The 26,289-nt window shown below is 48.4% G+C and overlaps 1 protein-coding gene and 1 long non-coding RNA gene across 4 annotated transcripts; one reads left to right on the top strand and one right to left on the bottom strand.

The window, feature by feature from the left end:
- Positions 1-4: 4 nt before the first annotated feature.
- Positions 5-13,254, bottom strand: baz1a (bromodomain adjacent to zinc finger domain, 1A). Of its 3 annotated transcripts, none has more exons than XM_088399928.1 (29): positions 13,013-13,254; positions 12,675-12,801; positions 9,965-10,243; positions 9,684-9,836; positions 9,228-9,329; positions 9,058-9,145; positions 8,879-8,995; positions 8,442-8,642; positions 7,843-7,926; positions 7,622-7,760; positions 7,402-7,533; positions 6,926-7,246; positions 6,695-6,860; positions 6,531-6,631; positions 6,223-6,353; positions 5,780-6,021; positions 5,265-5,485; positions 5,005-5,135; positions 4,820-4,935; positions 4,496-4,593; positions 4,096-4,164; positions 3,764-3,849; positions 3,486-3,650; positions 3,238-3,404; positions 2,966-3,058; positions 2,092-2,225; positions 1,531-1,718; positions 1,373-1,460; positions 5-874 (listed from the first exon to the last, which is right to left on the bottom strand). In XM_088399928.1, exons 2-29 carry the CDS (start codon positions 12,785-12,787, stop codon positions 693-695), a joined length of 4,107 nt encoding a protein of 1,368 aa, XP_088256054.1. In that variant the 5' UTR covers positions 12,788-12,801; positions 13,013-13,254; the 3' UTR covers positions 5-692. The 3 variants fall into 3 exon arrangements, with proteins under 3 accessions (XP_088256054.1, XP_088256053.1, XP_088256055.1); XM_088399927.1 differs by having other exon boundaries at positions 7,843-7,939; positions 8,443-8,642; XM_088399929.1 differs by having other exon boundaries at positions 6,223-6,320; positions 7,843-7,935; positions 13,013-13,253.
- LOC148385701 (uncharacterized) lies at positions 12,420-16,221 on the top strand. Its single transcript, XR_015863325.1, has 2 exons — positions 12,420-13,556; positions 15,614-16,221. It is a non-coding gene; the product is annotated as an uncharacterized LOC148385701 (long non-coding RNA).
- Positions 16,222-26,289: the final 10,068 nt, after the last annotated feature.

The raw sequence follows: 26,289 nt of genomic DNA, 5'->3' as shown, positions 1-26,289 counted from the left end.
TACGTTATGGTATAAAACACTTTATTTTCCATAACAAGCAGGCTGCACAAAGTGGTGACAGCAGCAATGTCATCTTTCAGTCAGAAATAAATAAGGAGGCAAAACATTGCACTCCAAAAACACACTGGCAAAAATCCACAACAAAAGGGGTTGAACACATGAACAATGCTAAGCTAAACTAAGGTAAGCTAAGCAGTGGGATGTTTCCCAAAGAACATAAATCAAACTCTGAACCAAAACAACCTTGGTAAGTTTTATGATCACAAAGACAAAATGAAAATGTTTTTCTTTTTTTCCTCCAGTGAGTGTGTGGACTTTTTTAACAATGACATACCTGATTTCCAGCTTGCAACATTAGTGGCGTTAGTGGGAGAAGAACAATGCGGAATGAGCAACAGAAATGAGAATATTATTTGGTAGCCACCAAGAATATCACTACTTTTTCATTGTTGTCCCTGAGAAACGCAAAAGATGAGCGCGTGTGTTTGCTTTCAGTGCAAAAAGATTCAAGTCAAGCACCATAAGTAGTCACACGCTGAACATCAGCAGGTCAGAGGTCAGTAGTTGTAACAAGGCCAGCGGCGGGACGGGATAATTCTCTACAAACTGGTCAATTCACGATGACCTCTGACCCATGAAATGTGGTCAACGAGTCACCTCAAGATTGCGACGTGTGTGAAATAATGACAAGCTCAGAGGCGAGCTCGCTTGGCGGCCGGCGCTTGGGTTGGGGCATGCTCTGACAGGCCCAACTTGTTGAGCTGGGCGCGGAAAAACTGTTGAAGGCGCACTCCCGCCTTGGCTTCGTTGGTGTGGTGAGCATTGTACTGGAGGCAGTTGGAGAACATCAGTTCCACGTCAGAGATGAAGTCACCTGCGTGGGACGGAAAAAAATCAAAAGATGAGATCGGCTAACAAAATGGCGGGCGAATCGGTGCTATGACACAGCTGATGAGTCTAGCGAATAAGCGAGAGGGAGTCAATGAGAAAGTGCGCGAATGGGACGGTGCCGTTAGCAATCAGCTTGGAATCACTTGCCACTTGGCCTGAGTGGCCGGTGCCAATTCCGATCTTAACCAGAAAAAGAAATGTGCTAATAGTTTCATCACCTGCTTAATTTGAAAAAAAAAGACTTTCTTTGCTGCCTTAACACAAAGACAGAACATTTGACAGTTTGTTGTCCTTTAGTTGGAGAAATAGGTAGCACAAAAGCTGCCAAAAAAAAAAAAGAAAAAAACCTTTCGATTTAAGTTGCAAATGTAGGACAGGTAGAAGCAACGCATTGCAAGAAAATGAATTTGGTTTTCTCTCCATTTCAGGCCCATTGCTCCCGATTCTACGCAGTCGCCAGTGAGTCCCATTGGTGCATTACCTGCGTTGAGGTATTGGCAGTTGTTCACTTTTTCTCGGATGATGCTGAGCGCGATGGGTCTGCTGATGATGTCATAGTAGTCGGGCACCTGCGCACAGGAAGAGTGAGACAGGAAGTAGCATGGTGGCGACGGCGAGGAGGCCAACGGGTGAGCGGACCTGTGTGCGGGTCACCAGCTTCATGAAGGGCCAGCTGTCATCGTGGCGGACCAGCTCCACCACTAGGAGCTCACACGCCGACAGCTCGTGGACGCCTTGGTTCCTCCCGGACGAGCGGCGGCTACTCGAGGACGAGGCGGCAGCTAGACGGACTAACTTGTGAGGTTCCGATGGAGTCGGCAAACCGTCTGGGGGAGGAGGCACGGTCAAGCGTAAGCAATGTCTTTATGAGTTAATAATAAATGAGGGGGGAACTAATTTGATGCTAAACAGCTCATTCTCAGATCACCTGATCAGCGATGCCAAATAGAATGATACAGCTAAATGAATTCATTCATTTTTATGATACGACTAGAAAAAATGTTTTGACTTGTAATGTCATGTCCAAAATGAAATTTGCGACCTTGAATGAACCCTGACGGATGTTGCTACAATACACCCAAGGGATGTGTCGGCCATTTTGCATTCTTACAGGTAAACATCAGCTATGTGAGAATTTGCATAAGTGTGGGAAGTGCTGAGGATGCCTCACTTTGAGCAAGGTCATCTTGGCAAGCGTACCTGGGGTGGGCGCTCTCTTGCGCCCCGACGACCTTCTGGCGCCACTGTCGTTCTTGTTGCCGGACGGGGGCGGGGCCTTGCCGCCCGACGCACCGGCCCTGAACAGAAGCGACGCATCCTTTTTGCCCGACAACCTAAGAGTGGAATTATATGTCGAAAAAAAGTACTATAAATATACATGCAGGGCCGGTTTTTGCTATGGGCAATATGGGCAACCGCCCAGGGTGCAATCCACGTGAGCGCACAAGCACTTCCAAGAGAAAAAAACAAAAAATCACCAGTTTTCTAGCTAATTCAGTTCCATCTCGTCTGTTCAGTGGGCACTGGGTCGCCCTTATTGTCACGTGATGTCAATTTGCTGTTGAGAGTTGTGTCGGGTCGGGGTTCATGCGTGCGTGCATGCGTGTGAGGAGAGCAGCCCTCTCGCACCGCCCCTCCCTCCCCACCTCTCTCGAGCAGGCAAGAGGCGGGTAACCGATGGGGGACAGCAGAGGCCGGAAAGGAAAAGAAAAGGGGGCAAGGGATTCCAAGGCCACACAACTGCTTCCAAATAAATTGTATTTCATTCATAAAAATGATAATACCTATACATGTAATGAATTAGGTTATGTGAAAATTCTCCTCAAAAAAAGAAAAAAAAAACAGTGCACGCACTACGTTATGACTGCATTACCTGATGCACGCATATCTGACGTGATCAATGTTAAGGTTGTTTGGCGGACCGGACAGTGTTTGTAAAAAGTTTTTGGTTTTGGGAGTGGGATGAGGGTGGTGGTGTCACCCAGGGGCGCCAAAGTAGCCAGGACCGCTCTGTATACATGCATGTAAAAATAATATGCCACCAACAGCGCTCCTGAGCGATGGCATTACGTACTTGGATTTCCTATTTGACGTGGTGAATTGCTGACTTTTGGACGTGGCCTGAGTGCTCCTGCCTTTGGGGGTCGCAGCCTGACTCTTCCTGGTACTGAAAAGCAAACATTTGCCATTTTGAAAAGCGGCTCACACGAGGCGTCAATGACCGTTCACAGCCGCAGACGGGAATGGACTATAATCAGGCCGGCTAACGACATCAAGGTTGTCAAGAGCAGCTCAAACTTGCAAAGTGCAGCGGCAGAGCCAATGTCAGAATAGCGCAAGACTCGCCTCACAACAAAATCGGGCTCTTCCTCTTCTTCGGACTCTTCTTCAGACATCGTCTCCTCTTCCTCATCTCTGTCACGGTCCAGCAAAGACCGCCGTCGCGAAGGAAGGCGGCTGGACCTCTTCTTGGGCTGGCAGTCGGGACAGAACCATTCGCCCTCTGGAACGCTCTAGGGAGCGGAGCAGCAGTGAGCTGACGCACGTAAGTTGCTGCACGCAAGCCGCCTGCGCCGGGCTCTGCCAGCGTGCACCTTGAGGCGTGGTCGGAGGCAGCGCGTGTGGTGGCCGCGGTCACACGCATCACACAGGAGCATGTTGTCGGCATCGCCCTTGCGGCGGCACACGCGGCAGCGGGCATTCAGGACCGAGCGAGACCACCGCACGCTTCTCTCCAGGATGGCTAAATGAACAAAAACCTGTAGGCGTACGCGTGCGTACACACGCACACATACGCGCACACACACACGCACGCACACACAAATGATTCAAACGGAGCCATCCAAAAGCAGAGGCAGGCGTGACCAATGACCTGCGACAGACTGGAAGACGACAGCAGAGACTCCCGCCAGCACTCCAGCACAGACTTGGCAGCACGACTGCTGTCACTGACGCTGTCTTAGAAGAAAAAGAGAAATAAAATATGGTCAGTGAGCCAAATAAAAGATAACAAATAAAAGGGCAAGACAGGGAGGGAGAGAAAGAGCAAAAAAGAAAAAAAAGATCGAGGGACACAAACAAGGGAAAGACAGTGACAACTAAAAAGTTAACTGAGCGTGAAAGGGTGAACGCTAATGAGAGAATGGAAAGAGGGGGGTAAGCATTGCTCAGGCGATCACGAGGACAGCCTTTTGCCAATCGTACCATCGCTGATATACTGCTCATTCTTCTTGCCTTTTTTGCTCTTCTGGTCTTTCTTGGACTCGTCCTCACCTGCGGTGGCAGTGTCAGCTGCGTGTTAGCTCCCTGCATTTCATCGTCTACGTCTTCTAAACATTCGTTCTCTTGTGAAAATGATTCTGCCGCGTCCATTTATACGTCTTTGTGTCAATCGGTCGACTGTCTGCCTTTTGCGGTATGACGTTCTCCAACTCTTGGAAGCATCTCATTGAATAACATCTCTGAGCGGTCTTTGTAGGCATCCGGCTTGATGCCTTATAGATGCTTGACGTCTCGTGCGAGTCCGTTTTTCTCTATGCCCACTCGCGTCCTCCAAGCGGTAGCCGCTGAATGTAGCCAATGAGTTGGGTAGGGGCGTACCTACCTAGCGGAGCTTTGAGGAAGCGTCTCTCGATGCCACGCTCCACGTGTCCCAGCGCTCGAGCTAGACTTCTCACCGCCACCATCTTGTCTGCTGGCAGCCTGCACACACGCATACCTGTCAACATTTGCACCCCTCTTACATCGGTCACTGTCGTCGTCTGAATTTATTTGTCCATCTTCAAACTTATCTGTCTGGAATTTCACACCTGTCACTCTGTTTTCTTTGTCTTCACGCCTGTTTGCTTCTATTTGAGTCTCATTGGCATCGTTCTGTGTCTGTTTTCGTCATCATGGGTCATACAAGTTCCTATAGTCGTTCTCGTACCCGTGTCCGGTGTTCATGCGAGTCGAGTTCTCTGTCGGTGCTTCGCTTCCATCAGGACTCAGCAGCCGGTAGTTTCCCGTCTTCAGTGCCGCTCGCCATTTGCGTCGGCCCATAACCTGCAAAAGAGTCGGTGGGGCCAGCGTGGATATGACATCTTCACCCGATGACACGAGCGCTCTCTTTACCTTGAGCGTTCCCAGCGTTCCCTGGTGGATGCGGTCTTCGATGTCCAGCAGGAGGTCTCTCAGGCGCCCCTCCATGAGGGTCTCGGCCGCAGCAGTGCATTCCGGGACAGATCGGGATGACTCGGGATCGTCTGGACGGAGGCAACATGAACGCTATGAGGAGATGAAGTGCGCCAGGAGGAATGGCCATAGTCGTGCTCCAGAGAGATCCCAAGAGGGGAGGGAGGTCCCGGCCCCAAAAATAGGGGGAAGATTGGTACCGGTGCAAGTGTACTTGCTGCGCTGGCAGGCCTGCAGAACCTCCTGCAGACGCTCACGCTCCTGCTGTAGCGCCTCCTTCAGGCCACTTTCGCGATGGCCTCGTGGGTTCAGTGCGTCCAACAGCTGGTCCAACTCCTCCACCGAGCTGTAGAAGAACCACTGGTTGGGACGGTTGACCGGTGGGCCGCAGCAGTGCAGGGGCGCTGGACTCGAGCCGACACTGCCGGGACAAGAAAGAGGCGTCATTCTGGACCAGAACCAAAACCGATCGGTGTGGAAGGAAATAAAATAAAAGTCTATTATGCTCCTCTCATATGACCTCAAAATGATTTTACTTAACTGTGACAGCTTAACCAAACTTTCCATTGCGGCTAACGATTCCTTTAATGACCAATCATCTCTCAATTACCTTTTTCAATGAATTGATGTGAGGATGGCAAAAAAGCCGACTTCCCTGGAATCTTTTGGGCCCAAATGATTTCAAGCATTAGTTTCTGAGTGACTTGCAACCAACCTTCCCTCTGCAGGCTCCTGCTGGACACGCTGGCCGTCCTCCAAGTCGGTGGCGGCAGGGTCCGGGGCGGCTTTAGGGCGGGGCCGCAGCATGTCCTCAGTCAGGCCAAATCCGTCCTCCTCCACAAAGAGCGCCGAGGCCGAGGGGAGGAACCAGTAGCGTCGGTAAAGGCGATCCCGGCCCAGTGGGTGCAGGCTGGTGCAGGCTGCCGCTTTCTGGATGCGCTCGTGCAGCTCGCGTACCTGCGGCAGGGGGCCCAGACGCACATGACACCGACCGCAAACGGCTTTTTAGCACAACACAACTAGATTTGTTCTTCAAGTGGTCATCTGAGCGCACCGGATCTGGTCATCTGAGCGCACCGGATCAGTCAGGCCCTACTTTGGACACAAGTGGCGGCTGCACGGCTTCACGGCCCCGTCACCAAATCGGTGTGGGCTCACCTTCTCCTGCTCCGCCTCCAGTTCCTCCGCCGTCAGCGCGCCAGGGGGGTCTGTTGGAGCTTCAGGGTCGGCGGTCGGTGGCAATTCTTTGACTTCGGCTGAGGAGAGAGACGTGTCCTCGGATGAGTCACCTTCGGTGTCAACATTTCAGACCTTTCAGTTAAATTGTGGAGGTCATTCTTGGAAAAAGATTTCCGTAGCTCAAATGGCATCTGATTCAAGCTCGTTTAAAAATTTGGGGCCAAAACAAACAAAAAAATTTAACTTGTGGGATTTGACGTGGGCCATATTTGCCACAGCCGCACAACCTTTTGTGTTCTTGGGGTGGCCCGACGCTTCCGCCATCCCATCTTTCATCTTAAGGCGCTGCTCTTGCTCGCGCAGACGCTCCTCTTTGCGAAGGCGCACCCTGCAGGAGTCCACATGCAGCGGTCACACAGGGTTGCCGCTAGTAGGTCAGCCAAGCGCGTACCTGCGCGCCGCCTCTTCTCTCTCCCTCCGGTGCCGCTCGGCCCGGAGCTCCCTCAGCTCTTGCCTGGCGATGCGTTGCTCCTCCACGCATTCCTCAATCAGATCTCTGCTGGACGCCAAAGTCAGCAGCTTGCCTGTCAAGGCTTGCAGGATGCTCAGTTTCTCGCCTGGACAAAAACGCAATGCGGGTTGGCTTCCGAAGGCTTTGTGAGAAAAGAAGCCGGGTGCTCACCCGCCGTCAGATCGTAGACGGCTGTGCGCGCCAGCTTTGTCATTAGCGCTGGCCGGGCTGAGCAGAGCTCCACGCAGGGGTCGTCTGTGGACGTGAAGCCGCCCTGCCTCTGGTAGCGGAACTTGGGGTTGCCGTGGTTACAGTCGGCGCCGGACGCTAGGATGTGAAGGCGCAGGATTTCCGAAAGCGTGCAGCTGTCCAGGTCCACCTCGTGCAGGCCGCAGCCCAGGTGGAGCTGAGACCAGGCGGCAGCCGAGGTCACGTCGGCACTCGCGGCTGACGCCACCCGATCCGAATCGTCGTCCTGAGCTTCCGACTGATCTGGAAATAGGTGCACACGCAACATCTTGCTCAATATCTGCCACACATTGTTACGTCAAGATGCAACGAGAACTCTGCAGGTGGCGAGAAGCAGAAACAAAACCACTGCATGAACTCATTGAGTTACTAAGGGGGAGTGGGGTGGAGGGTCTTACCTTCTTGCGCATCTTTGGCCGCCTCCTCTTGCTCCTCATCCAGAGCCTGAAAGATGGCCGTGATAAAAAAGAAGAGCATCTCACACAGAGGACCTTCCGGATCAGAACCCACAAGAGCCTCCTCCAGAACCTCTGCAAATGGAGCCAAAGAGAGAGTGAGGTATCGCAGGAGCAATTCCAAGACACAACAAGAATTGCAGCCAAAACTTTAGTCTCCTACCCAGAGTGACTCCTTCTGGGAATTCGTCCTTGAGGCCAAAGTCCTCGCCGAAGGCCCGCAAGAACTCCAGGACCATCAGGGCTTTCCCGAAGAGCTCGGCCGGCAGACGAGTCCTAACGGGCGTGGGAGCGGGCAGATCCTGCGAGGGGAGAAATGAGAAGCTGACGGTACTCTAGCGGCGCCGACTGCGGCGTCTGAGGCCCCGCTGATGCATTGCTAACCTTCAGGTCTTCACACTCCATGTCTTCTCTGGGTTTGTTCCACAGTTTCAGCCTCTCCACGTATTTCTTTTTCTCCTCCTTCAGCTTTTCACGCTCCCGCAAAGCCCAAGTGAGACATATTTCAAGTGTTGCCACATGGAAATAGGAAATATCCTTCCTTGCCTTTTATTATTCAATGTGAATTTAAATTCATAACCCGGGTTGTGTTTTCATCAGGTAAAACAATTTTCAATGGTTTGGAATTGGAATTCAATACGATGGTACAAAATAAATCCTGACAAGAGATTTATTCAAAAAGAAAAACACAAAGTCAAGCGGCAAAGATGTTTTGATAGTTGTACTATGTTCATCTTGTTTTCAATTGTCAATTATTTTACTGGTTCTTTTATCACAAATAAATTATTTAGGTTTCATTACCTGACATGTTTCGGCTATCACTTCCGCCTTCATCAGAGTCAAGTCAATCACTCTGATGAAGGCGGAAGTGATAGCTGAAACATGTCAGGTAATGAAAGCTGAATAATTTGTTTCTGATAAAAGAACCAGTAAAATAAAAGATATTTTGAGTTGAGGATTTCAATTGTTTGGGGAAGACTCACCAGATCCTTCTCCTGCTTGCGGCGCTCCTTCTCCTCTCTTCTCTTCTGCTTGTCCTGCTCAAAGCGCTGCCTCTGCTCTTCCTTCAACTTGGCCGCCTCCTCCTGGGCCCTCTTCAGCCCGGCCTTGGGTATCATCTCCTCCTCCTGCTGCAGCAGCTTCAGATTCTCCGCCGCCGTCGCCTTCAGCAACCACGTGCCGGCCTAACGTTTAGTACGCTCAGGTGAAAACATTCGGACACCGATGGATTTTCGTCCGAATCGTCATTCATGTTTGATGTAAAAACAGACCCTAAAGATAATCGGTCCGCTTTCGCGGAGGACTACACAAAAGCCAAGAATATTTCGATTTATCGTGTTAGTAGCGAGGCCGCTATTCGTGGCTTTGTCTCGCGAGGCTGGCTGCCCTTAGTATGGCCTGCGCTAAAACTTGCTCGCACCTGTGCCGGCGAGCAGCCCGCCTCATTCTTGATGCTGCAGGGGAACCGGGGAGGCTCATCTGGGAAGAAGTGGGAAAGGTTCTGCTCGGCCAACCGGTACTTGACCACGCTGGATGCCTGGCGGAGGCAGAGAAAGTTACATGAGAGGAAGTGACGCGTTGTTGGGGGGGGCTCCTTACCTTGAGCCGAACCATCCCGTTGGCTGGCTCGCAGTGCTGCTTGAGCAGCAGCTTCAGGCGCTCGCGGGACATCACGTTTTTCCTGCGACTGAACGTAACAAAGGTGCCGCATCAAACCTTTGCTCAATTATGGGAACAGGAGGGCGGGTGGGGTGGGGGTGGGGGTGCACCTGATCTGATTGGCTCTGACGACAAACGGCTCGCTGTGCTCCTCAGTCATGATCCTCACCTCGTACTTGAACGCCGATGGATTCAGAGGCCTCTTCCTTTTTCTGTTTACACACACGGTCATATGACGTGCCACAGAATAATTTTAAGTGGCCCGCAAAAGCATGCCAGTAATTTTTCAACTCCCGTTTGAATCTAGTTAGGCAGCAGAAAAATTAAGGCTCGGCTCAGGTGGGTATTTAGAGAACAATGGAGCTGAGCATTTCAGTAGCAGTTCTGATTCTATCAGTGGGCCAATACAATAGGTATAAACTATTTTGGCATCAGTGATTTTTTTTTGTGTGTAGCGTTACAAGAGCCAAGCGATCACTTTCATGTTGTGGTTTCTCAAGCGCGCCGGTGGTGAGAACGACTCAGACAACTCCAATTTGGGACTTGACAGGCTAACAAACTCGAACCTGCTGGGAGTCTGAAAGGCGGCGGCTTCGTCATCATCGCTGTCACTGATGACGATGACGTTGCTGGTGGCTGACCTATTATGTCCGTTAACGATTGGTGCTCCGTTTGTGCTGGAATGTGACGAGTGGACCTGAAGGATTTCGCACATATGCCTAAAACACACACAAAAACGTGCATTTTGTGTGTGTAGAGTCGGGCATTGTGAGCTCCGATGAGTGGTTGCCTGCCAAGAGGCGAACCGTCCTGCTTTGCAGGAGACATTCGAGCGACTGCGTCCTACCTGACCTCGTCGCGTCCGCTGACGTTCACCGTCTCACCGGGGAAGAAGCGGTCTTTGGCAAAGCTGTAGACATCCTCGCAGAGTTCGCTCAGGCGGCTGCGACGGCCAAGTGCCGCCAGGTGCAGCAGTGGCCGCACCAGTGAGTGCGGAAAGTTCTGAAGGCTCTGCTTAGCCCGTCGCTCACTCTCCACTGCCTCCAGGTAGGTGAGACCCGCTCGGCCTGTCAAGGAACAGCTCCACACCAGGCTGTTGCAAAGGATGGTCCTCTCGAAAAATTCACTGAGGGCAAGATGGCGACAGATTTAGGGAACCAAAGTTCCTCTGTAGCCATCAAATGAGGACCACGAGTGTCCATTCATGATGGCGCCGCGGACGGCCGCCTCGGTGAGACACTCTCTGCTACTTTGTCTTATTTTGTGTGTTTTCTATGTCTTCTGCTGTCCATCCCGGATCACTTTTACCAGAGAAGAACTGTTAAACATCGGACAGTCTTCTCCTTGTATTTTCTCTCCAGTTTTCTCTGATCCAGACTGTTTGACGAAGATTTTAGACGGAGCAGCGGTGCTATACAAGCTAGCATGTCGAAGGCGGCGGCGTGGCAAATGCGCCGGAGCCCTCGTAAAGCTGAGGCAGAGAGGGTTCCGTTCTCCCCTACCATTAATTAATCTGGCGAATGTCTGCTCCCTGGCGAACAAGATGGACAAACTGCTGCTTCTCACATAAAGAAACACTGTATTGTACTTTCCTGAAAACAGAGCTTTCTTAACAAGAATTGTGATTGAATTCAACGAACCTGTGTAAGTCTAAATTTTGTTTCGGTGTCTTAGCCTTTTCCTAAAACTGAAGAAATAAAACGAGCATGCGGTGAGTAAATTGGATAACAGGTGATTGGCTATGGCTTTCGCCGTGAGGCGCGGATAGCGCGCTTCCCAAATTGTGGACCAAAATCCAACAGGACTCTCGGACCACTGTCTAGTTCATCTGATCCCGACCTACAGGCAGAAATGAAAAACTTCTAAGCCTGTGGTGAGGACTGTGAGGAAGTGGACAGTGGAGTCAAAGCAGGACCTCCAAGACTGCACCGATTGGGGAGTTTTTGAAGCTGCAACTTCAGACCTGCATGAACTCACTGACACAGTCACATCGTATATCAGTTTTTGTGAGGATCTGTGTGTGCAGACTAAGACCTTCTGCACGTACAACAACGACAAACCTTGGTTTCCCCAAACCTCATGAGGCTGCGCAAAGCTAAGGAGGAGGCCTACAGGAGTGGCGACCGGGACATGTTCAAGTAGACCAGGAACACACTGAACCGAGAGGTCAGGAAAGCCAAGAGGTGTTACGGGGAGAGCCTGGAGAGACACCTCTCTGCCAATCCTGATCCCTCAACAGTGTGAAAAGGTCTGCAGAGCATCACAGGCTTCAAGAAACCAACCCTTCATCCTGTGGAGAACCCAAGGCTTGCAAACCAGCTAAAAAGGTTTTACTGCAGGTTTGAACAGTCCACCCACACAACAGGACCTCCTGCAGCACAATCAAGAGCTGAGCTGGAGCTGAACCCGCTCAAGACCGAGGAGATGGCAGTGGATTTCAGGCGAGACCCTTCACCACTTTCACCACTCACTAGCCGCAGTAATACTATTCTCTCCACAGACACTTTCAAGTTCCTGGGATCCACAATCTCTCGGGACCTGAAATGGACCAGCCACATTGAATCTGTCCGGAAGATGGCCCAGCAGAGGCTGTACTTTCTGAGACATCTCAGGAAGTTCAACCTGCCATGGGAGCTGCTTAAGACCTTCTATACTGCCATCATCTAGTCTATCCTCTGCACCTCCATCACTGTCTGGTTTGTATCGGCCTCCAAACAAGACAACACAGAAAGCAACGGACAATCAGGACTGCAGAAAAAAATCACTGGAATCAACCTCCCATCTATCCAGGACTTGTACCTGTCCAGGACCAGGAAATGTGCAAGTAACATCTCTACAGTCCCTTCTCACCCAGGTTGCAGTCTGTTTGCAGTCTGTCTACTCCCCCCCGGATGGCGTTACAGAGCTCTGTACGCCAAATCCAGCAGACACAGAGACAGCTTCTTCCCCCAGGCTGTCGCTCTGATGAACTCACACCACTCTTAGAGTCTCAGAGTCATTGCTGTCCAATAACATCCTGCTCTGTTTTTCCTTGCCCTCCTGGGAGTTTAAGATCAGGGGATGTTTGAGAATATTTGTCAATTTTCGCCCATGTCCTGAGTGTTGTTAGTCACCCAAATGTTGAACAGAGGCTGAGATGTACCGAAGTGAAATTCCTTGTTTGGCACGCTCAAACATGGTTAATAAAAATTCTTGAATCTTTAATCAACTCGCTCACGGTGCTAAAATCGAATGAAGTCAGCGTGCTCTTGCCCTTTAAGAAGGGAACGTATCCAACGTGCTTGGCCTGTTAGCAGTTAGCGGCTAAAAGTATCTAACAAGTGACAGCTAAGCGCCCAGCTAACTCTGCTAACGATACACCTGCCACTTAAGTGCTTCGATAGAAACACACATGGTTGTGATTCAAGTACTTTGTGTGGGAGTTTATAGTGAGCTCGCGAGTAGGACCGGACCAACGTGCCATGACGTCACGACGCCGGGCTCAGGTGATATTGGTGTCGATGAATAAAGACAGCCGTGGCGCTGGCGGACCAGCCAGCCGGCCAGGTCAGACTCACTCGTAGCTGCGGAAGATTTCATGGGTGATGCGGCAAAGGAAGACCTCCTCGTCGGGACGCAAGTCGGCCGGAGGCTCCTGGCGGACGAAGGCTTTCCTGTGAAGAAGCGGCATCTCGGGTGGCCGCTCTGGAAACAAAATAAATAGGAGGGGGAGCGTGCGGCACAGTCCAACTATCAACGGAAGTCGAGGCAGACCCAGTGAGGTCTCATCTGGGCCTCCGAGGAGCTCCTCGTCGGTTCTTTTGTTTAGACGCGGGAAGCGGCCGCGTGGAAGCGAGCCTGCCGTTCGGCTCTTGTTTAAGGTTGACCCAATCGATCTCCGAGGCACCGGACTCACCTGTTCGGGCTCAGTATAACAGCGAAGCTTCGGTTACGTTGTGCCCCCTCGTCGATTTTGTATGTCTGCGTGCGTTTGTGGCAACGCCAAGTAATCCGCGAGGCGGAACAACAAACTGTCCCGGGTAGAGCGGGCTTCCTCACTGGGGGCTTGTTGACTAAGTTTTTGTCTACTTTACGTACCGGAACAAAACGCGGAAAAGTCTCTGTGCTAATGCTAGGCATTGTCGAGTGGCCCGTTCTGTGACGTCTCTTTGAATGAAATCAGAAACGCTACTGACGGCACAACTTGTCACGCTTTAGTTCAACTATTTTCAAGACTTTCCACCACCGGCACGCCACCTTCAAGGTACTAACGAGGGTGTTCTTAACTGTGCTTGAAATCTCGTCACATTTGAAAATGTCCATCATTGTTCGACTGGAATTCTAATCTAATGGTTTACGTAACTGTCACTTTTCATATATCGAAAAGTCATCCGTGTGCCGATTGGATACAATTGAATGAACATCGTTACTTTAAAAAGTGGCCCGCCTTCCGAGCTGAAGTGAGTTTCCTGAACGCAACACACCGAGAATGAATGGGCGAAGCTTAACCGCCATTGGCTGGGTGCAATGGTCGACCCGCGCCGTTTTTCGTTTTGCAAACTTTTTACAAACATTCAAGTTTTCTTTTGTAGAATGAACATATCAAACCGATCAAAGGATAAATTCGTCAAAGCAGCAAAACATTTTTAAAGACGGATTCAATTTGGTTTAAGGACACATCAAAGACTTTTTTCTAAAAAATAACAATGTACGCGCACTTTTCTTGTTAGAAACAAGTCAAAACACGGACATATTACTTCAGGTCAAACAAGAAAAGTGGAGACAAATTACTAACCTTTGCTTTGTGAATATGGAACTTTCCCAAGAGCAGTAGAACATTAATAAAATGCTTAAGTATAGTCTTCTCTGAACGAAAACCGGTTAAAATATCTTTGGCTCTAATGTCTACACATACATTATCCTGCGAGCATTTTGTCTATATGGTACCTGGCTAAAACACGTATAAAAAAGGTCTAAAAGTAAAATAAAAATAGTCATCTATGCTGTAGACGTCTGTAGCATAGACGTCTAATAGACGTCTATACTATAGACGTCTACGGGATAGACGTCTATTAGGCGTCTATTAGACGTCTATATGTTAGTTTTTTAGACGTTGAAGGAATGGGGTCGAAATACAAAAAGTCCAGCCTAGCTACAAAAACAGATATGCTCAAACCTCATTGAATAAAGTACATAAGCAGACAAGTATATTCACATATTAAATCAGTAAAAGAAACATGTTAAGCATATATACCTGCACACCAAACCAATAAAGCAGACATAACTACCGTATTTGCCGGTGTACAGGTCGACTCGGTGTATAAGTCGGCCCCCTAAAATTCGACGGAAATTTACGATTTTATGATATATCCTTTGTATAAGTCGCGCTCAATTGTTGCATTATATTAAACTTCAAAATTCAATATGCGAAATTTATTGACGAAATGTGTTCAAATTCCGGGAGGCCGTGCGCATGCGGCTGTTTATAAGCACCGCGGAGGAGATCGCGGCCGGCGAGCTCGCGCACGCCGCCCGGCACCAACGGGAGGCCGGAAATAGCTCCAAGCCGAGCGGATCGGCACTTTATAAGCACCGCGGAGGAGATCGCGGCGCCTCATTGGACTTCCAGCGGCCGGCGAGCTCGCGCACCCGCCCGGCACATCCGGGAGGCCGTGCGCACGAGCCAAGTGGCCGAAAATAGCCCCCGCCGAGCGGATCGGCTGTTTATAAGCACCGCGGAGGTGGTTGCGGCGCCTCATTGGACTTCCAGCGGCCGGCGAGCTCGCGCACCCGCCCGGCACATCCGGGAGGCCGTGCGCACGAGCCAAGTGGCCGAAAATAGCCCCCGCTGAGCGGATCGGCTGTTTATAAGCACCGCGGAGGTGGTCGCGGCGCCTCATTCGACTTCCAGCGGCCGGCGAGCTCGCGCACCCGCCCGGCACATCCGGGAGGCCGTGCGCACGAGCCAAGTGGCCGAAAATAGCCCCCGCCGAGCGGATCGGCTGTTTATAAGCACCGCGGAGGTGGTCGCGGCGCCTCATTCGACTTCCAGCGGGCCGCGCACTCGCGCACGCCGCCCGGTTCAAATTTTCTAAGTGCAACGCACAATGAGATGCATGAGAAACGGCCTTGGTTACCATCACATTTGAAGCGATGAATACGAAGTTAAATTTTATGACTCGGTGTATAAGTCGAGGTCGATTTTTTTCGGTCGATTTTGGATCGAAAAAGGTCGACCAATACACCGGCAAATACGGTAGACATTTTTATATATGGTGATGACATAGGTTTTTATAACTTCATGATCTGGTATGTATTTCTGTGCACTTTGAAATAACAAATGTTTGTAGATATATTGCCTGAATAGCATAACGACCCTTAAGGAACTGTTTAATGCATGCCTGATGTTATTCTAATTCACAGACACGGCCCAAGGTGTCTAAGAATGTTTTGTACTTGATTATATCTTGTGTTTTGATTAATGCTTGATGTGACGTCGTATTTTGCCAAATGCTAGATGCCAGCCCTGGATTACTATTGAATGTTCTGGACAGAAAGAAAATGTTTTGAGTAATAATGAAAACTACGGTCGGAAGCATAATTAAACTAAGAATGTGACAAACAAACAAATGCATGGTAAGTGGTGAGTAAGAACTTTGCATAGTCAGGGAACATTAACAAATTGATGATGTCACACACAAAACTTTACACAAGTCCGTACAAAATAACAAAAGTGGAAGGATGATGAATGGACGAGGTGCGACAGTGTATGTGCAAGAATGGAGGAGAATGTTTACAGGAAGGTCACTTGGAGATAAAACCAGCAGGTGCCAGAGGGAGCCAGCCAAGAACCCGGCCAAAGATGATTGCCAAGGTCGAAAGACGAAAAGGAAAACAACAGCCCTCACACACATCGAATCGCCCATAATCAGCACCCAATGTGACGGAACCAGCTCTCACCGAACCAGCACCCTCTCCCATGGAATCAAACTCTCCTGCGAACTTTCCCCACTATAAAGCCTTCTGACCGGAATTATGAGGTTGTTTCATCTGCTGAAGCGTACTGTGTACTGACTGCCGTAAAGCAACTCAAGATCTTGCAAATAAAGAACCAACTTTACTCCACATCTTTGTTTTCATTGCTTGACAACGGACATCTTGAACAAAACGCAACACTGCCTACGGACACGCCTTCCTCCTCTCCTTTTTCAACCCACAGTAGTCAAATTTCCACCAATACCCTGTAGATCAGGGGTCACCAACCTTTTTGAAACCAAGAGCTACTTCTTGGGCACTGATTAATGTGAAGGGCTACCAGTTTGATACACACTTAAATAATTTGCCAGAAATAGCCAATTTGCTCAATTTACCTTTAACTCTATGTTATTATTAATAATTAATGATATTTATCTTTGTGAAAACACTGATCATGTTAATGATTTCTCACAACAAATATATAGAAACAGATAAATATCAATATGCAACACTTTATTTTTATATTTTTCAAACATTTGAAAATGATCACTTCTACAACAGTATTATGAAATCACAATATCCCATTTTAACTAGCTAGCCACTAAAATTTTTTAACAAATCATGAATTACTTTGCACCATGTTTGTACAAATAATAACTCATGTAAAATACAAAAATCAACTCTCAAATTTTTAAATAAATCATGTCACACTTTGAACTGGACACCAAATCTGTTATCTGTTTCTATGTCAATTAGTGGGAAGCCTGGCATTGCATGCTGTTAACCAGTGTGTTGTACTCTGGTGTGTAACTTGACACTGCAACTCTGAGTGAGTCTTGCAGATGTGCATCAGTGAGGCGTGTTCTGTGTTTGTTTTTGATGAAGTTCATGTCAGAAAAGGCTGATTCACAAAGATAAGTTGAACCAAACAGGCTTGCAACCTTCATAGCTGCTGCGCATACACCACTGTACTTTTCTGTGTCAAGAAGGCACCAAAAGTTTGGTGCAGCCTGATGGGCTTTGAGGTGGAGGTCATTTTGCAGTGTTACAATTTCAATCTCCACCTGTTCAGCATCCAGGCTGAATGTTGCACTTAACTGCTCAGCAATACATGATATGTCCACGTTCATGAAAGGGTTAGAAATGAACGACACACATGGCTCAAGCTGATCCAGGTCACAAAACCTGTTCTCAAACTCTTGACCAACTCTGTTTATGACCTGAGAGTACTTTTCTGCAACTTTGTCAAAAGCCTCAGATGCAGAAGCATTGTCTTTCAGCACCATCTGCACAGAGGGAAAGTGCAGCACTTTTTTTCTCTGTAAATGCACAGAGAAAAGGCTCATCTTAGCTTTAAATGCATTTAAAGCACTTATCATATCGGCGACAGTCTTACCTTTGCCTTGCAGCTCACAGTTCAAACTGTTCAGTTTCCCAGTAATGTCCGTTAAAAATGCAAGGTCAAGTATCCACTCAGTGTCCTCCAGCAGCACGGTGTCCTCACCCCTGGACTGCATGAACTCTTTGATTTCACCCAAAAGTGACAAAAAACGTTGCAAAATTCGTCCCCTGCTGAGCCATCGGATTTCTGTGTGCAGTAACAGGTCACCATATTCAGCTGACAGGTCCTCCAAAAGTACCTTGAATGTTCTGTGCTGTTTAGCTCTGGAGCGGATGCTGTTTATGATCTTCACGACGGGAGTCATTACGTGCTCAAAGCAGATCACTTTTGCACATAAGGCCTGCTGGTGTATGATGCAGTGGTACTGCAGAAGGTTTGGGAACTCTGGGTCAGCTTTACAGTGAGCAACGAATCCTGTGTGTCGGCCAATCATAGCAGGAGCTCCATCCGTAGTCACTGATACCAGCTTTTCCAGCGGCACCTTTTTTTCCACCAAAAACTCCTTTACTGCGTCATAAATGTCAACTCCTCTCGTAGTTGTCTTCAGGGGCAGTAGTGTCAGAAGTTCTTCTTTTGTGGAGAAATCATCAAACACCATCCGGATAAAGACCATCAGCTGAGCCGTACTGCTGCCGTCCACCGACTCGTCACACTGGATGCTGAACCACCGGCACCTCACCAGATCACGGTCCAGCTGGTCGGCCAAGTTCCCAGACATCATCGACACTCTTCTTACGATTGTAGTTGCCCCGAGTTGAACATTGGAGAGACTGGAGAGTACATCGGTTCCATACTTCTCGTCTTCAAGCACAGTTTTAGCAATTATCATCATTACTTCTTTGACAACATCCCCGTCTGTAAATGCCTTCTTTTTCTTAATCAAGAATTGCGTAGCTCTAAACGAGGCTTCGGTTGCTTTTTGGGAGTTTTTAACCGGTCTAGTGAAAAAAGACTGCCGTTTGCACAAAGCAGCCTTTAACTCACGGGCTTTCTCTGCTCGCAGTGCGCTGCCCGGTGGGTAGTTAGCGTGGTAACTTGTGTGACATGTAGTGAAATGTCTCTCCACATTGTGCCGCTTTGCTACCGCCACAGTTGCCCCGCAAATGAGACACACGCAGGATCCTTTCACAGTGGTAAAAAAAAACTCTCCCTCCCATTCGTCGTGAAAATGATATGTTTTCTTTCTTTTTTCTGCCATTTTTTGGGGTAACTCTTCTCCTCAGTTTCGTTGCGTCTGCTAGCTTGTTTGTATGAGCGCAACAAACGCTATGAACTATACTAGGTCAGAGTTCATTTATATTAAACACAAAAAACATTTTAAATTTTAAGTGTTTTTATATATATGTTGTCATTTGTAAGTTACATGCAAGTCTGATTTAAACAACAATAGCAAAAAAAAATAAAAAATAAAAAATAGAGGCAGCTCACTGGTAAGTGCTGCTATTTGATCTATTTTTAGAACAGGCCTGCGGGCGACTCATCTAGTCCTTACGGGCGACCTGGTGCCCGCGGGCACCGCGTTGGTGACCCCTGCTGTAGATTAACAGCACTGATGGGGGTCGTTGTTACGCTCGACCGATCCGGATGGAATTAACAGACTGAGTTCGCATCATGAGCAATTTTGACAATTTTTTACGCCTGATGGCCTTCCTGCATTTACCCGGGCTTGGGACCGGCACAGGAAAGACACTGGCTTGTGCCCCACTATGGCTGCATTACAATTCACCTTTTCTACAACTGCCCTATTACGCCTAAGTTTTGTTAGAATGTTAAGAACTTTATACTCTAAAACCAACCCTGTCAGCCTTAGACGTCTATGTATAGACCTAATTTAGACGTCTAAAATTGGTCTCGGTATAGACCTAAAATAGACATCTACATTAAAAACATCAAATATGATCATAATTCGAAATTTTATAGTCTGAACCAGCTGTAAATTGTATAAATAATGTACAGAAGTTGTTTGGACTTGTGTTTAACAAGCATATTGATCCGTACATGTGAATTGGTTATTTCTGTAACTTGATATAGATGTCTATTTTAGGTTATTTTATAAACCTAAAATAGACGTCTAAATTAGGTCTATATATAGACCTAAAATAAACGTCTAAATTAGGTCTATATGTAGACCTAAAATAGACAACAAATCCATTAAATATGAAATATTAAACCCTAAACCAGCTGTAGGTTGTATAAATAATGAACAGAGGTTGCATTGCTTTGTTTTAAACGACCATTGATCTGGATGAAGTGTGGTTATTTCTGGATCCTGATCGACATCTATATTAGGTCTATAGGTGACCTAATTTAGACGTCTACTTTAGGTCTACACATAAACCTAATTTAGACGTCTATTGTAGGTCGACAGAATAACCTAAAATAGACGTCTATTTTAGGTCTACACATAGACCTATAATCCATCCATCCATCCATCCATCTTCTTCCGCTTATCCGGGGTCGGGTCGCGGGGGCAGCAGCTTTAGGAGGGACTCCCAGACTTCCCTCTCCCCAGCCACTTCATCCAGCTCATCCCGGGGGATCCCAAGGCGTTCCCAGGCCAGCTGAGAGACATAGTCTCTCCAGCGCGTCCTGGGTCGTCCCCGGGGTCTCCTACCGGTGGGACATGCCCGGAACACCTCCCCAGGGAGGCGTCCAGGAGGCATCCTGATAAGATGCCCGAGCCACCTCATCTGGCTCCTCTCAACGTGGAGGAGTAGCGACTCTACTCCGAGTCTCTCCCGGATGACCGAGCTTCTCACCCTATCTCTAAGGGAGAGCCCGGACATCCTGCGGAGAAAACTCATTTCGGCCGCTTGTATCCGAGATCTCGTTATTTCGGTCACGACCCATAGCTCGTGACCATAGGTGAGGGTAGGAGCGTAAATCGACCGGTAAATTGAGAGCTTTGCCTTTTGGCTCAGCTCTCTCTTCACCACAACGGACCGGTACAGGGTCCGCATTACTGCCGACGCTGCACCGATCCGCCTGTCGATCTCACGCTCCATCCTCCCCTCACTCGTGAACAAGACTCCAAGATACTTGAACTCCTCCACTTGGGGCAGGATCTCATCCCCGATCCGGAGAGGGCATTCCACCCTTTTCCGATCGAGGACCATGGACTCGGATTTGGAGGTGCTGACCCTCATCCCGACCGCTTCACACTCGGCTGCGAATCGTTCCAGCGAGAGCTGGAGATCACGGCCTGAAGAAGCCAACAGCACCACGTCATCTGCAAAAAGCAGAGACGCGATGCTGAGGTCCCCAAACCGGACCCCCTCAACGCCTCGGCTGCGCCTAGAAATTCTGTCCATAAAAATTATGAACAGAATCGGTGACAAAGGGCAGCCTTGGCGGAGTCCAACCCTCACTGGGAACGAATCCGTCTTACTGCCGGAAATGCGGACCAGACTCTGGCATCGGTGATACAGGGACCGAACCGCCCTTATCAGTTGGCTCGGCACCCCGTACTCCCGAAGCACCCTCCACAGAACCTCCCGAGGGACACGGTCGAACGCCTTCTCCAAGTCCACAAAACACATGTGGACTGGTTGGGCGAACTCCCATGCACCCTCGAGGATCCTGCCGAGGGTGTAGAGCTGGTCCACTGTTCCACGGCCAGGACGAAAGCCACACTGCTCCTCCTGAATCCGAGGTTCGACCTCCCGACGGACCCTCCTCTCCAGCACCCCTGAATAGACCTTACCAGGGAGGCTGAGGAGTGTGATTCCCCTGTAATTGGAACACACCCTCCGGTCCCCCTTCTTAAAGAGGGGAACCACCACCCCAGTCTGCCAATCCAGAGGCACTGTCCCCGATGTCCACGCAACGTTGTAGAGGCGTGTCAGCCATGACAGCCCCACAACATCCAGAGCCTTTAAGAACTCCGGGCGGATCTCATCCACCCCCGGGGCCTTGCCACCGAGGAGTTTTTTGACTACCTCAGTGACTTCGGCCCCAGAGATTGGAGAATCCGCCTCAGAGTCTCCAGGCCCTGCTTCCTCAATGGAAGGCGTGTAGGTGGAATTGAGGAGGTCTTCGAAGTATTCTCCCCACCGACTCACGACGTCCCGAGTCGAGGTCAGCAGCACGCCATCCCCACTGTAAACAGTGTTGACGTTGCACTGCTTCCCCCTCCTGAGACGCCGGATGGTGGACCAGAATTTCCTCGAAGCCGTCCGAAAGTCATTCTCCATGGCCTCACCGAACTCCTCCCACGCCCGGGTTTTTGCCTCAGCAACCGCCGAAGCCGCGTTCCGCTTGGCCATCCGGTACCTGTCAGCTGCCTCCGGAGTCCCGCAGGCCAAAACGGCCCGATAGGACTCCTTCTTCAGCTTGACGGCATCCCTTACCGCCGGTAGGGATACGACAAAATTAAATCAATCAAATATAAAATATTAAACCCAAAACCATTCTGTAAGTTGTATAAATAATGTACAGAAGTTGTGATGCTTTGTTTTAAACAACCATTGATTCCTGTGAAGTGTGGTTATTTCTGTAACCTGATATTAGGGCTATGCAATAACCTGAAGTGAATTTTGAACTTTATGCGTATCTGTATGTTGCATTAGATGATCCACTAGTAGCAGTAAGACTATCAAACTATTTTTGCTGTACAGAGAAGCTTTAGTTTCAGTAATGTATAGGTACTTAGTAGAAGTTAGAAGGGCCAGTTGTCCGTGACCAGGGAGAGCTGAATGGATGACCTTTTAGGGGAAACAAGCAGACTGAGACTCAAACTGCAGCTGTTACCCAAAGCCGTGGCGTCAGCTTCTTGTCAGGTATAAAAGCTACGGGCCTGACAAAAGAAGGAAAGGGGGGCTCGTTCTCTCTCGGGCTCGCTCGCTCGAGCTCGCTCTCTCTCTCTCTCGGGCTTTTTACATCCATGCCTTGGGGCCACTCAACTTTTTGGAAAGACTTCACTCTGACATCGGTTGAATAAAATCTTTTCCCAATCAGCCGTGGGTCCCTGAGGTGTTCATTTGCCTGGAACCAGCCACCGACCACCGAGTGTTTTTTGGAGACCAGCGAAGCCACAAAAACCATATACCACAAACCCAAAATAGATGACAAAATTAAATCCATCCATCCATCCATTCATTTTCTATACTGCTTGTTCTCACGGGGGTCGCGGGTGTGCTGGAGCTTATCCCAGCAGTCATCGGGCAGTCGGCAGGGGACACCCTGAACTGGTTGCCAGCCAAGCGCAGGGCACACATAGACGAACAAAAATTAAATCCATCAAATACGAAATATTAAACCCTAAACCAGCTGTAAATTGTATAAATAATCTACAGAAATTGTATTGCTTTGTTTTAAAGGCCCAGAGACACCGGTATATGTATAAATCGGTTTTAGTTAGCTTATGGTCTTATAAATATAAATTGACGATCGAAACAACGAAAAGGAAGCTGTTGCTCTGAAAAATATAATTTAAATTTGCCGCGCAGACGAGTTTGACTGCACTGAGCCGCCAGCCGGAAGTGACGTCTCAAGTTGTTCGCGTTTAGCTTCAGTGAATGTAAACAAAAAGAGAAGAGGGTCCAGCGCGGAGACGTCGGGCCAGGCTTGCGGCCAACCCAGCTCGCCCAGCCGAGCCTTCCATTCTCCTGGCGTACGTTCGTTTGCGGGACTACAAGATGGGTTGCGTTCGCCTGATAGGATCCACGAACCGGACAGTGCGTGCCTGCTGTGTGCTCGTGTTCACAGTGGTCTGGTTGACTGTCATCTAACAGGTGTTGTGCTCGATTTGGTTCCCCCGTGAGATTTTGTTCCCCCTGCCGCGGGAGCGCGCACGCCTTGTTTGGAAAGCGAAAAACCGATGCCGTACGGCGTCGTACGGCGTCAGCACTATGTTGTTTTCAATAAAAACATGAAGAATTCACGTTTGCGTCAGTCAATTTTAATTTTTATAAAGGATTATTCTCATTTGATGTCTTTAAATTCATCCGCGTTCTGCCATTGAAGCGGGGTGCATTCAAAGACCAGTCGTAAAGACGGAACACTCACTCACTTCACCAAAAAGCAACGATATAATTACGTGAGCTCTTTGCATAAACCTCGATGCAAAGAAACTCCTCCTTTTGGGTACCGTTACATGCTACAAGGAGTATATATTACAAAGGAGACTTTATTCTTAATTGTAATCATCATTCATCCATCCATTTTATTACTCAGGTATTTTCAAAGCGAATTAATATTGTTGCATTTATTAATTTGCTTTAAAATGACAGCGCAATATAATTAAAAGCTGACACTCTAGCAATGTCAAACGTGTTCATTTAAGAAAAAGCCACACACGTTTTGTGATCAAATCTTTCATAACGACAATGATTTGAGTGAATTGATTTGAATGAATAATTGAGAAGAAATTTCAGTTCTGAAGGCTCCTTTTGTCCCAAGCAAAGTGAAAGGCGGTGGGATAAAAATTGTAACAGGAACGCTATAAAAAATGTCAAGGCGTGAATATTTGTGCCCCCCTCCCATTTTGAGAACGGTGAGTCCTGGACATCGACTGGCTTTTTTTCTGTCTTCCTGGGGGTCTGCTCAGGTAGTGTGGCAAATTTGAACAGGTTCCCTCATTCCTGGCCCAAGTTACAGAGGGGGAACATATCCTCACGGGTGGCCCGTGAGGATATGTTCCCCCCCCTTATTTTGAGAACGGTGAGTCCTAGACTCCAGCTGTTTTTTTTCTGTCTTCCTGGGGGTCTGCTCAGGTAGTGTGGCAAATTTGAACAGGTTCCCTCATTCCTAGCCCAAGTTACAGGGGGGGAACATATCCTCACGGGTGGCCCGTGAGCATATGTTCCCCCCCCTTATTTTGAGAACGGTGAGTCCTAGACTCCAGCTGTTTTTTTTCTGTCTTCCTGGGGGTCTGCTCAGGTAGTTTGGCAAATTTGAACAGGTTCCCTCATTCCTAGGCCAAATTACAGGGGGGGAACATATCCTCACGGTGGCCCGTGAGGATATGTTCCCCTACCCCCTTATTTTGAGAACGGTGAGTCCTAGACTCCAACTGTTTTTTTTTCTGTCTTCCTGGGGGTCTGCTCAGGTAGTTTGGCAAATTTGAACAGGTTCCCTCATTCCTAGCCCAAGTTACAGGGGGGGAACATATCCTCACGGGTGGCCCGTGAGGATATGTTCCCCCCCTTATTTTGAGAACGGTGAGTCCTAGACTCCAGCGGGTTTTTTTCTGTCTTCCTGGGGGTCTGCTCAGGTAGTGTGGCAAATTTGAACAGGTTCCCTCATTCCTAGCCCAAGTTACAGGGGGGGAACATATCCTCACGGGTGGCCCGTGAGGATATGTTCCCCCCCCTTATTTTGAGAACGGTGAGTCCTAGACTCCAGCTGTTTTTTTTTCTGTCTTCCTGGGGGTCTGCTCAGGTAGTGTGGCAAATTTGAACAGGTTCCCTCATTCCTAGCCCAAGTTACAGGGGGGAACATATCCTCACGGGTGCCCGGTGAGGATATGTCCCCGCCCCCACTCATTTTGAGAACGGTGAGTCCGAGACTCCAACTGTTTTTTTCTGATGATTTGTGCAGTGATACTGTTATTAATGCACTTTATCAATGTCTTTGGCCTTATTTTGGTCAAACAACTTTGTTTTGTTATCATATAACATACATCAAAAATAATGACTTTAAACTTTATTAAAAAACATTATTATCTATTTGTTTATTTATTTATTTAACATCCAATATTGTAAAGTTATCAGTGCACAAATCATTTATTTACATTTACACCGTTTTAAATGGGGGGGAACATATTCTCACAGGGCACCCGTGAGGATATGTTTCCCTCCCTGTAACTTGGGCTACAGACTCAAGGTCTGTCTGTATTAGTACTGTTTATTGAATTATATCTTGCAAAATTATCAATGAAGTTAAGAAGTTGAATATCTTAATATTGTTGTCGGGCCAATTAGTGGCCCAACAACGTTATTAAGACATTATAACTGGCATAACTCAATTGGCATTAATTTTGTTCTTTACACATTTTATTGAAATTATTGACAGACGTGCACTGATAACTTTACAATATTGGATGTTAAATAAATAAATAAACAAATAGATAATAATGTTTTTTAATAAAGTTTAAAGTCATTATTTTTGATGTATGTTATATGATAACGAAACAAAGTTGTTTGACCAAAATAAGGCCAAAGACATTGATAAAGTGCATTAATAACAGTATCACTGCACAAATCATCAGAAAAAAACAGTTGGAGTCTCGGACTCACCGTTCTCAAAATGAGGGGGGGCGGGGACATATCCTCACGGGTGCCCCGTGAGGATATGTTCCCCCCCTGTAACTTGGGCTAGGAATGAGGGAACCTGTTCAAATTTGCCACACTACCTGAGCAGACCCCCAGGAAGACAGAAAAAAAACAGCTGGAGTCTAGGACTCACCGTTCTCAAAATAAGGGGGGGGGAACATATCCTCACGGGCCACCCGTGAGGATATGTTCCCCCCCTGTAACTTGGGCTAGGAATGAGGGAACCTGTTCAAATTTGCCACACTACCTGAGCAGACCCCCAGGAAGACAGAAAAAAAACAGCTGGAGTCTAGGACTCACCGTTCTCAAAATAAGGGGGGGAACATATCCTCACGGGCCACCCGTGAGGATATGTTCCCCCCCTGTAACTTGGGTCAGGAATGAGGGAACCTGTTCAAATTTGCCACACTACCTGAGCAGACCCCCAGGAAGACAGAAAAAAAGCCAGTCGATGTCCAGGACTCACCGTTCTCAAAATGGGAGGGGGGCACAAATATTCACGCCTTGACATTTTTTATAGCGTTCCTGTTACAATTTTTATCC

The sequence above is a fragment of the Syngnathus floridae genome, chromosome 16 (genome assembly GCF_059516105.1).
Source record: "Syngnathus floridae isolate MCC-2025c chromosome 16, RoL_Sflo_1.0, whole genome shotgun sequence".
NCBI classification, from domain to species: domain Eukaryota; kingdom Metazoa; phylum Chordata; class Actinopteri; order Syngnathiformes; family Syngnathidae; genus Syngnathus; species Syngnathus floridae.
Note: the sequence above shows the minus strand (reverse complement) of the source record. Positions and strands in the feature narration are given on the sequence as shown.

Coding starts and splice junctions, on each gene's coding strand:
- baz1a (XM_088399927.1), bottom strand. CDS start 12,787: ATGCCGCTTCTTCACAGGAAAGCCTTCGTCCGCCAGGAGCCTCCGGCC. Junction 5,486..5,779: donor CAGGAGCCTGCAGAGGGAAG/GTTGGTTGCAAG, acceptor TTGTCCCGGCAG/TGTCGGCTCGAGTCCAGCGC. Junction 4,165..4,495: donor CTTCCTCAAAGCTCCGCTAG/GTAGGTACGCCC, acceptor CTGCCACCGCAG/GTGAGGACGAGTCCAAGAAA.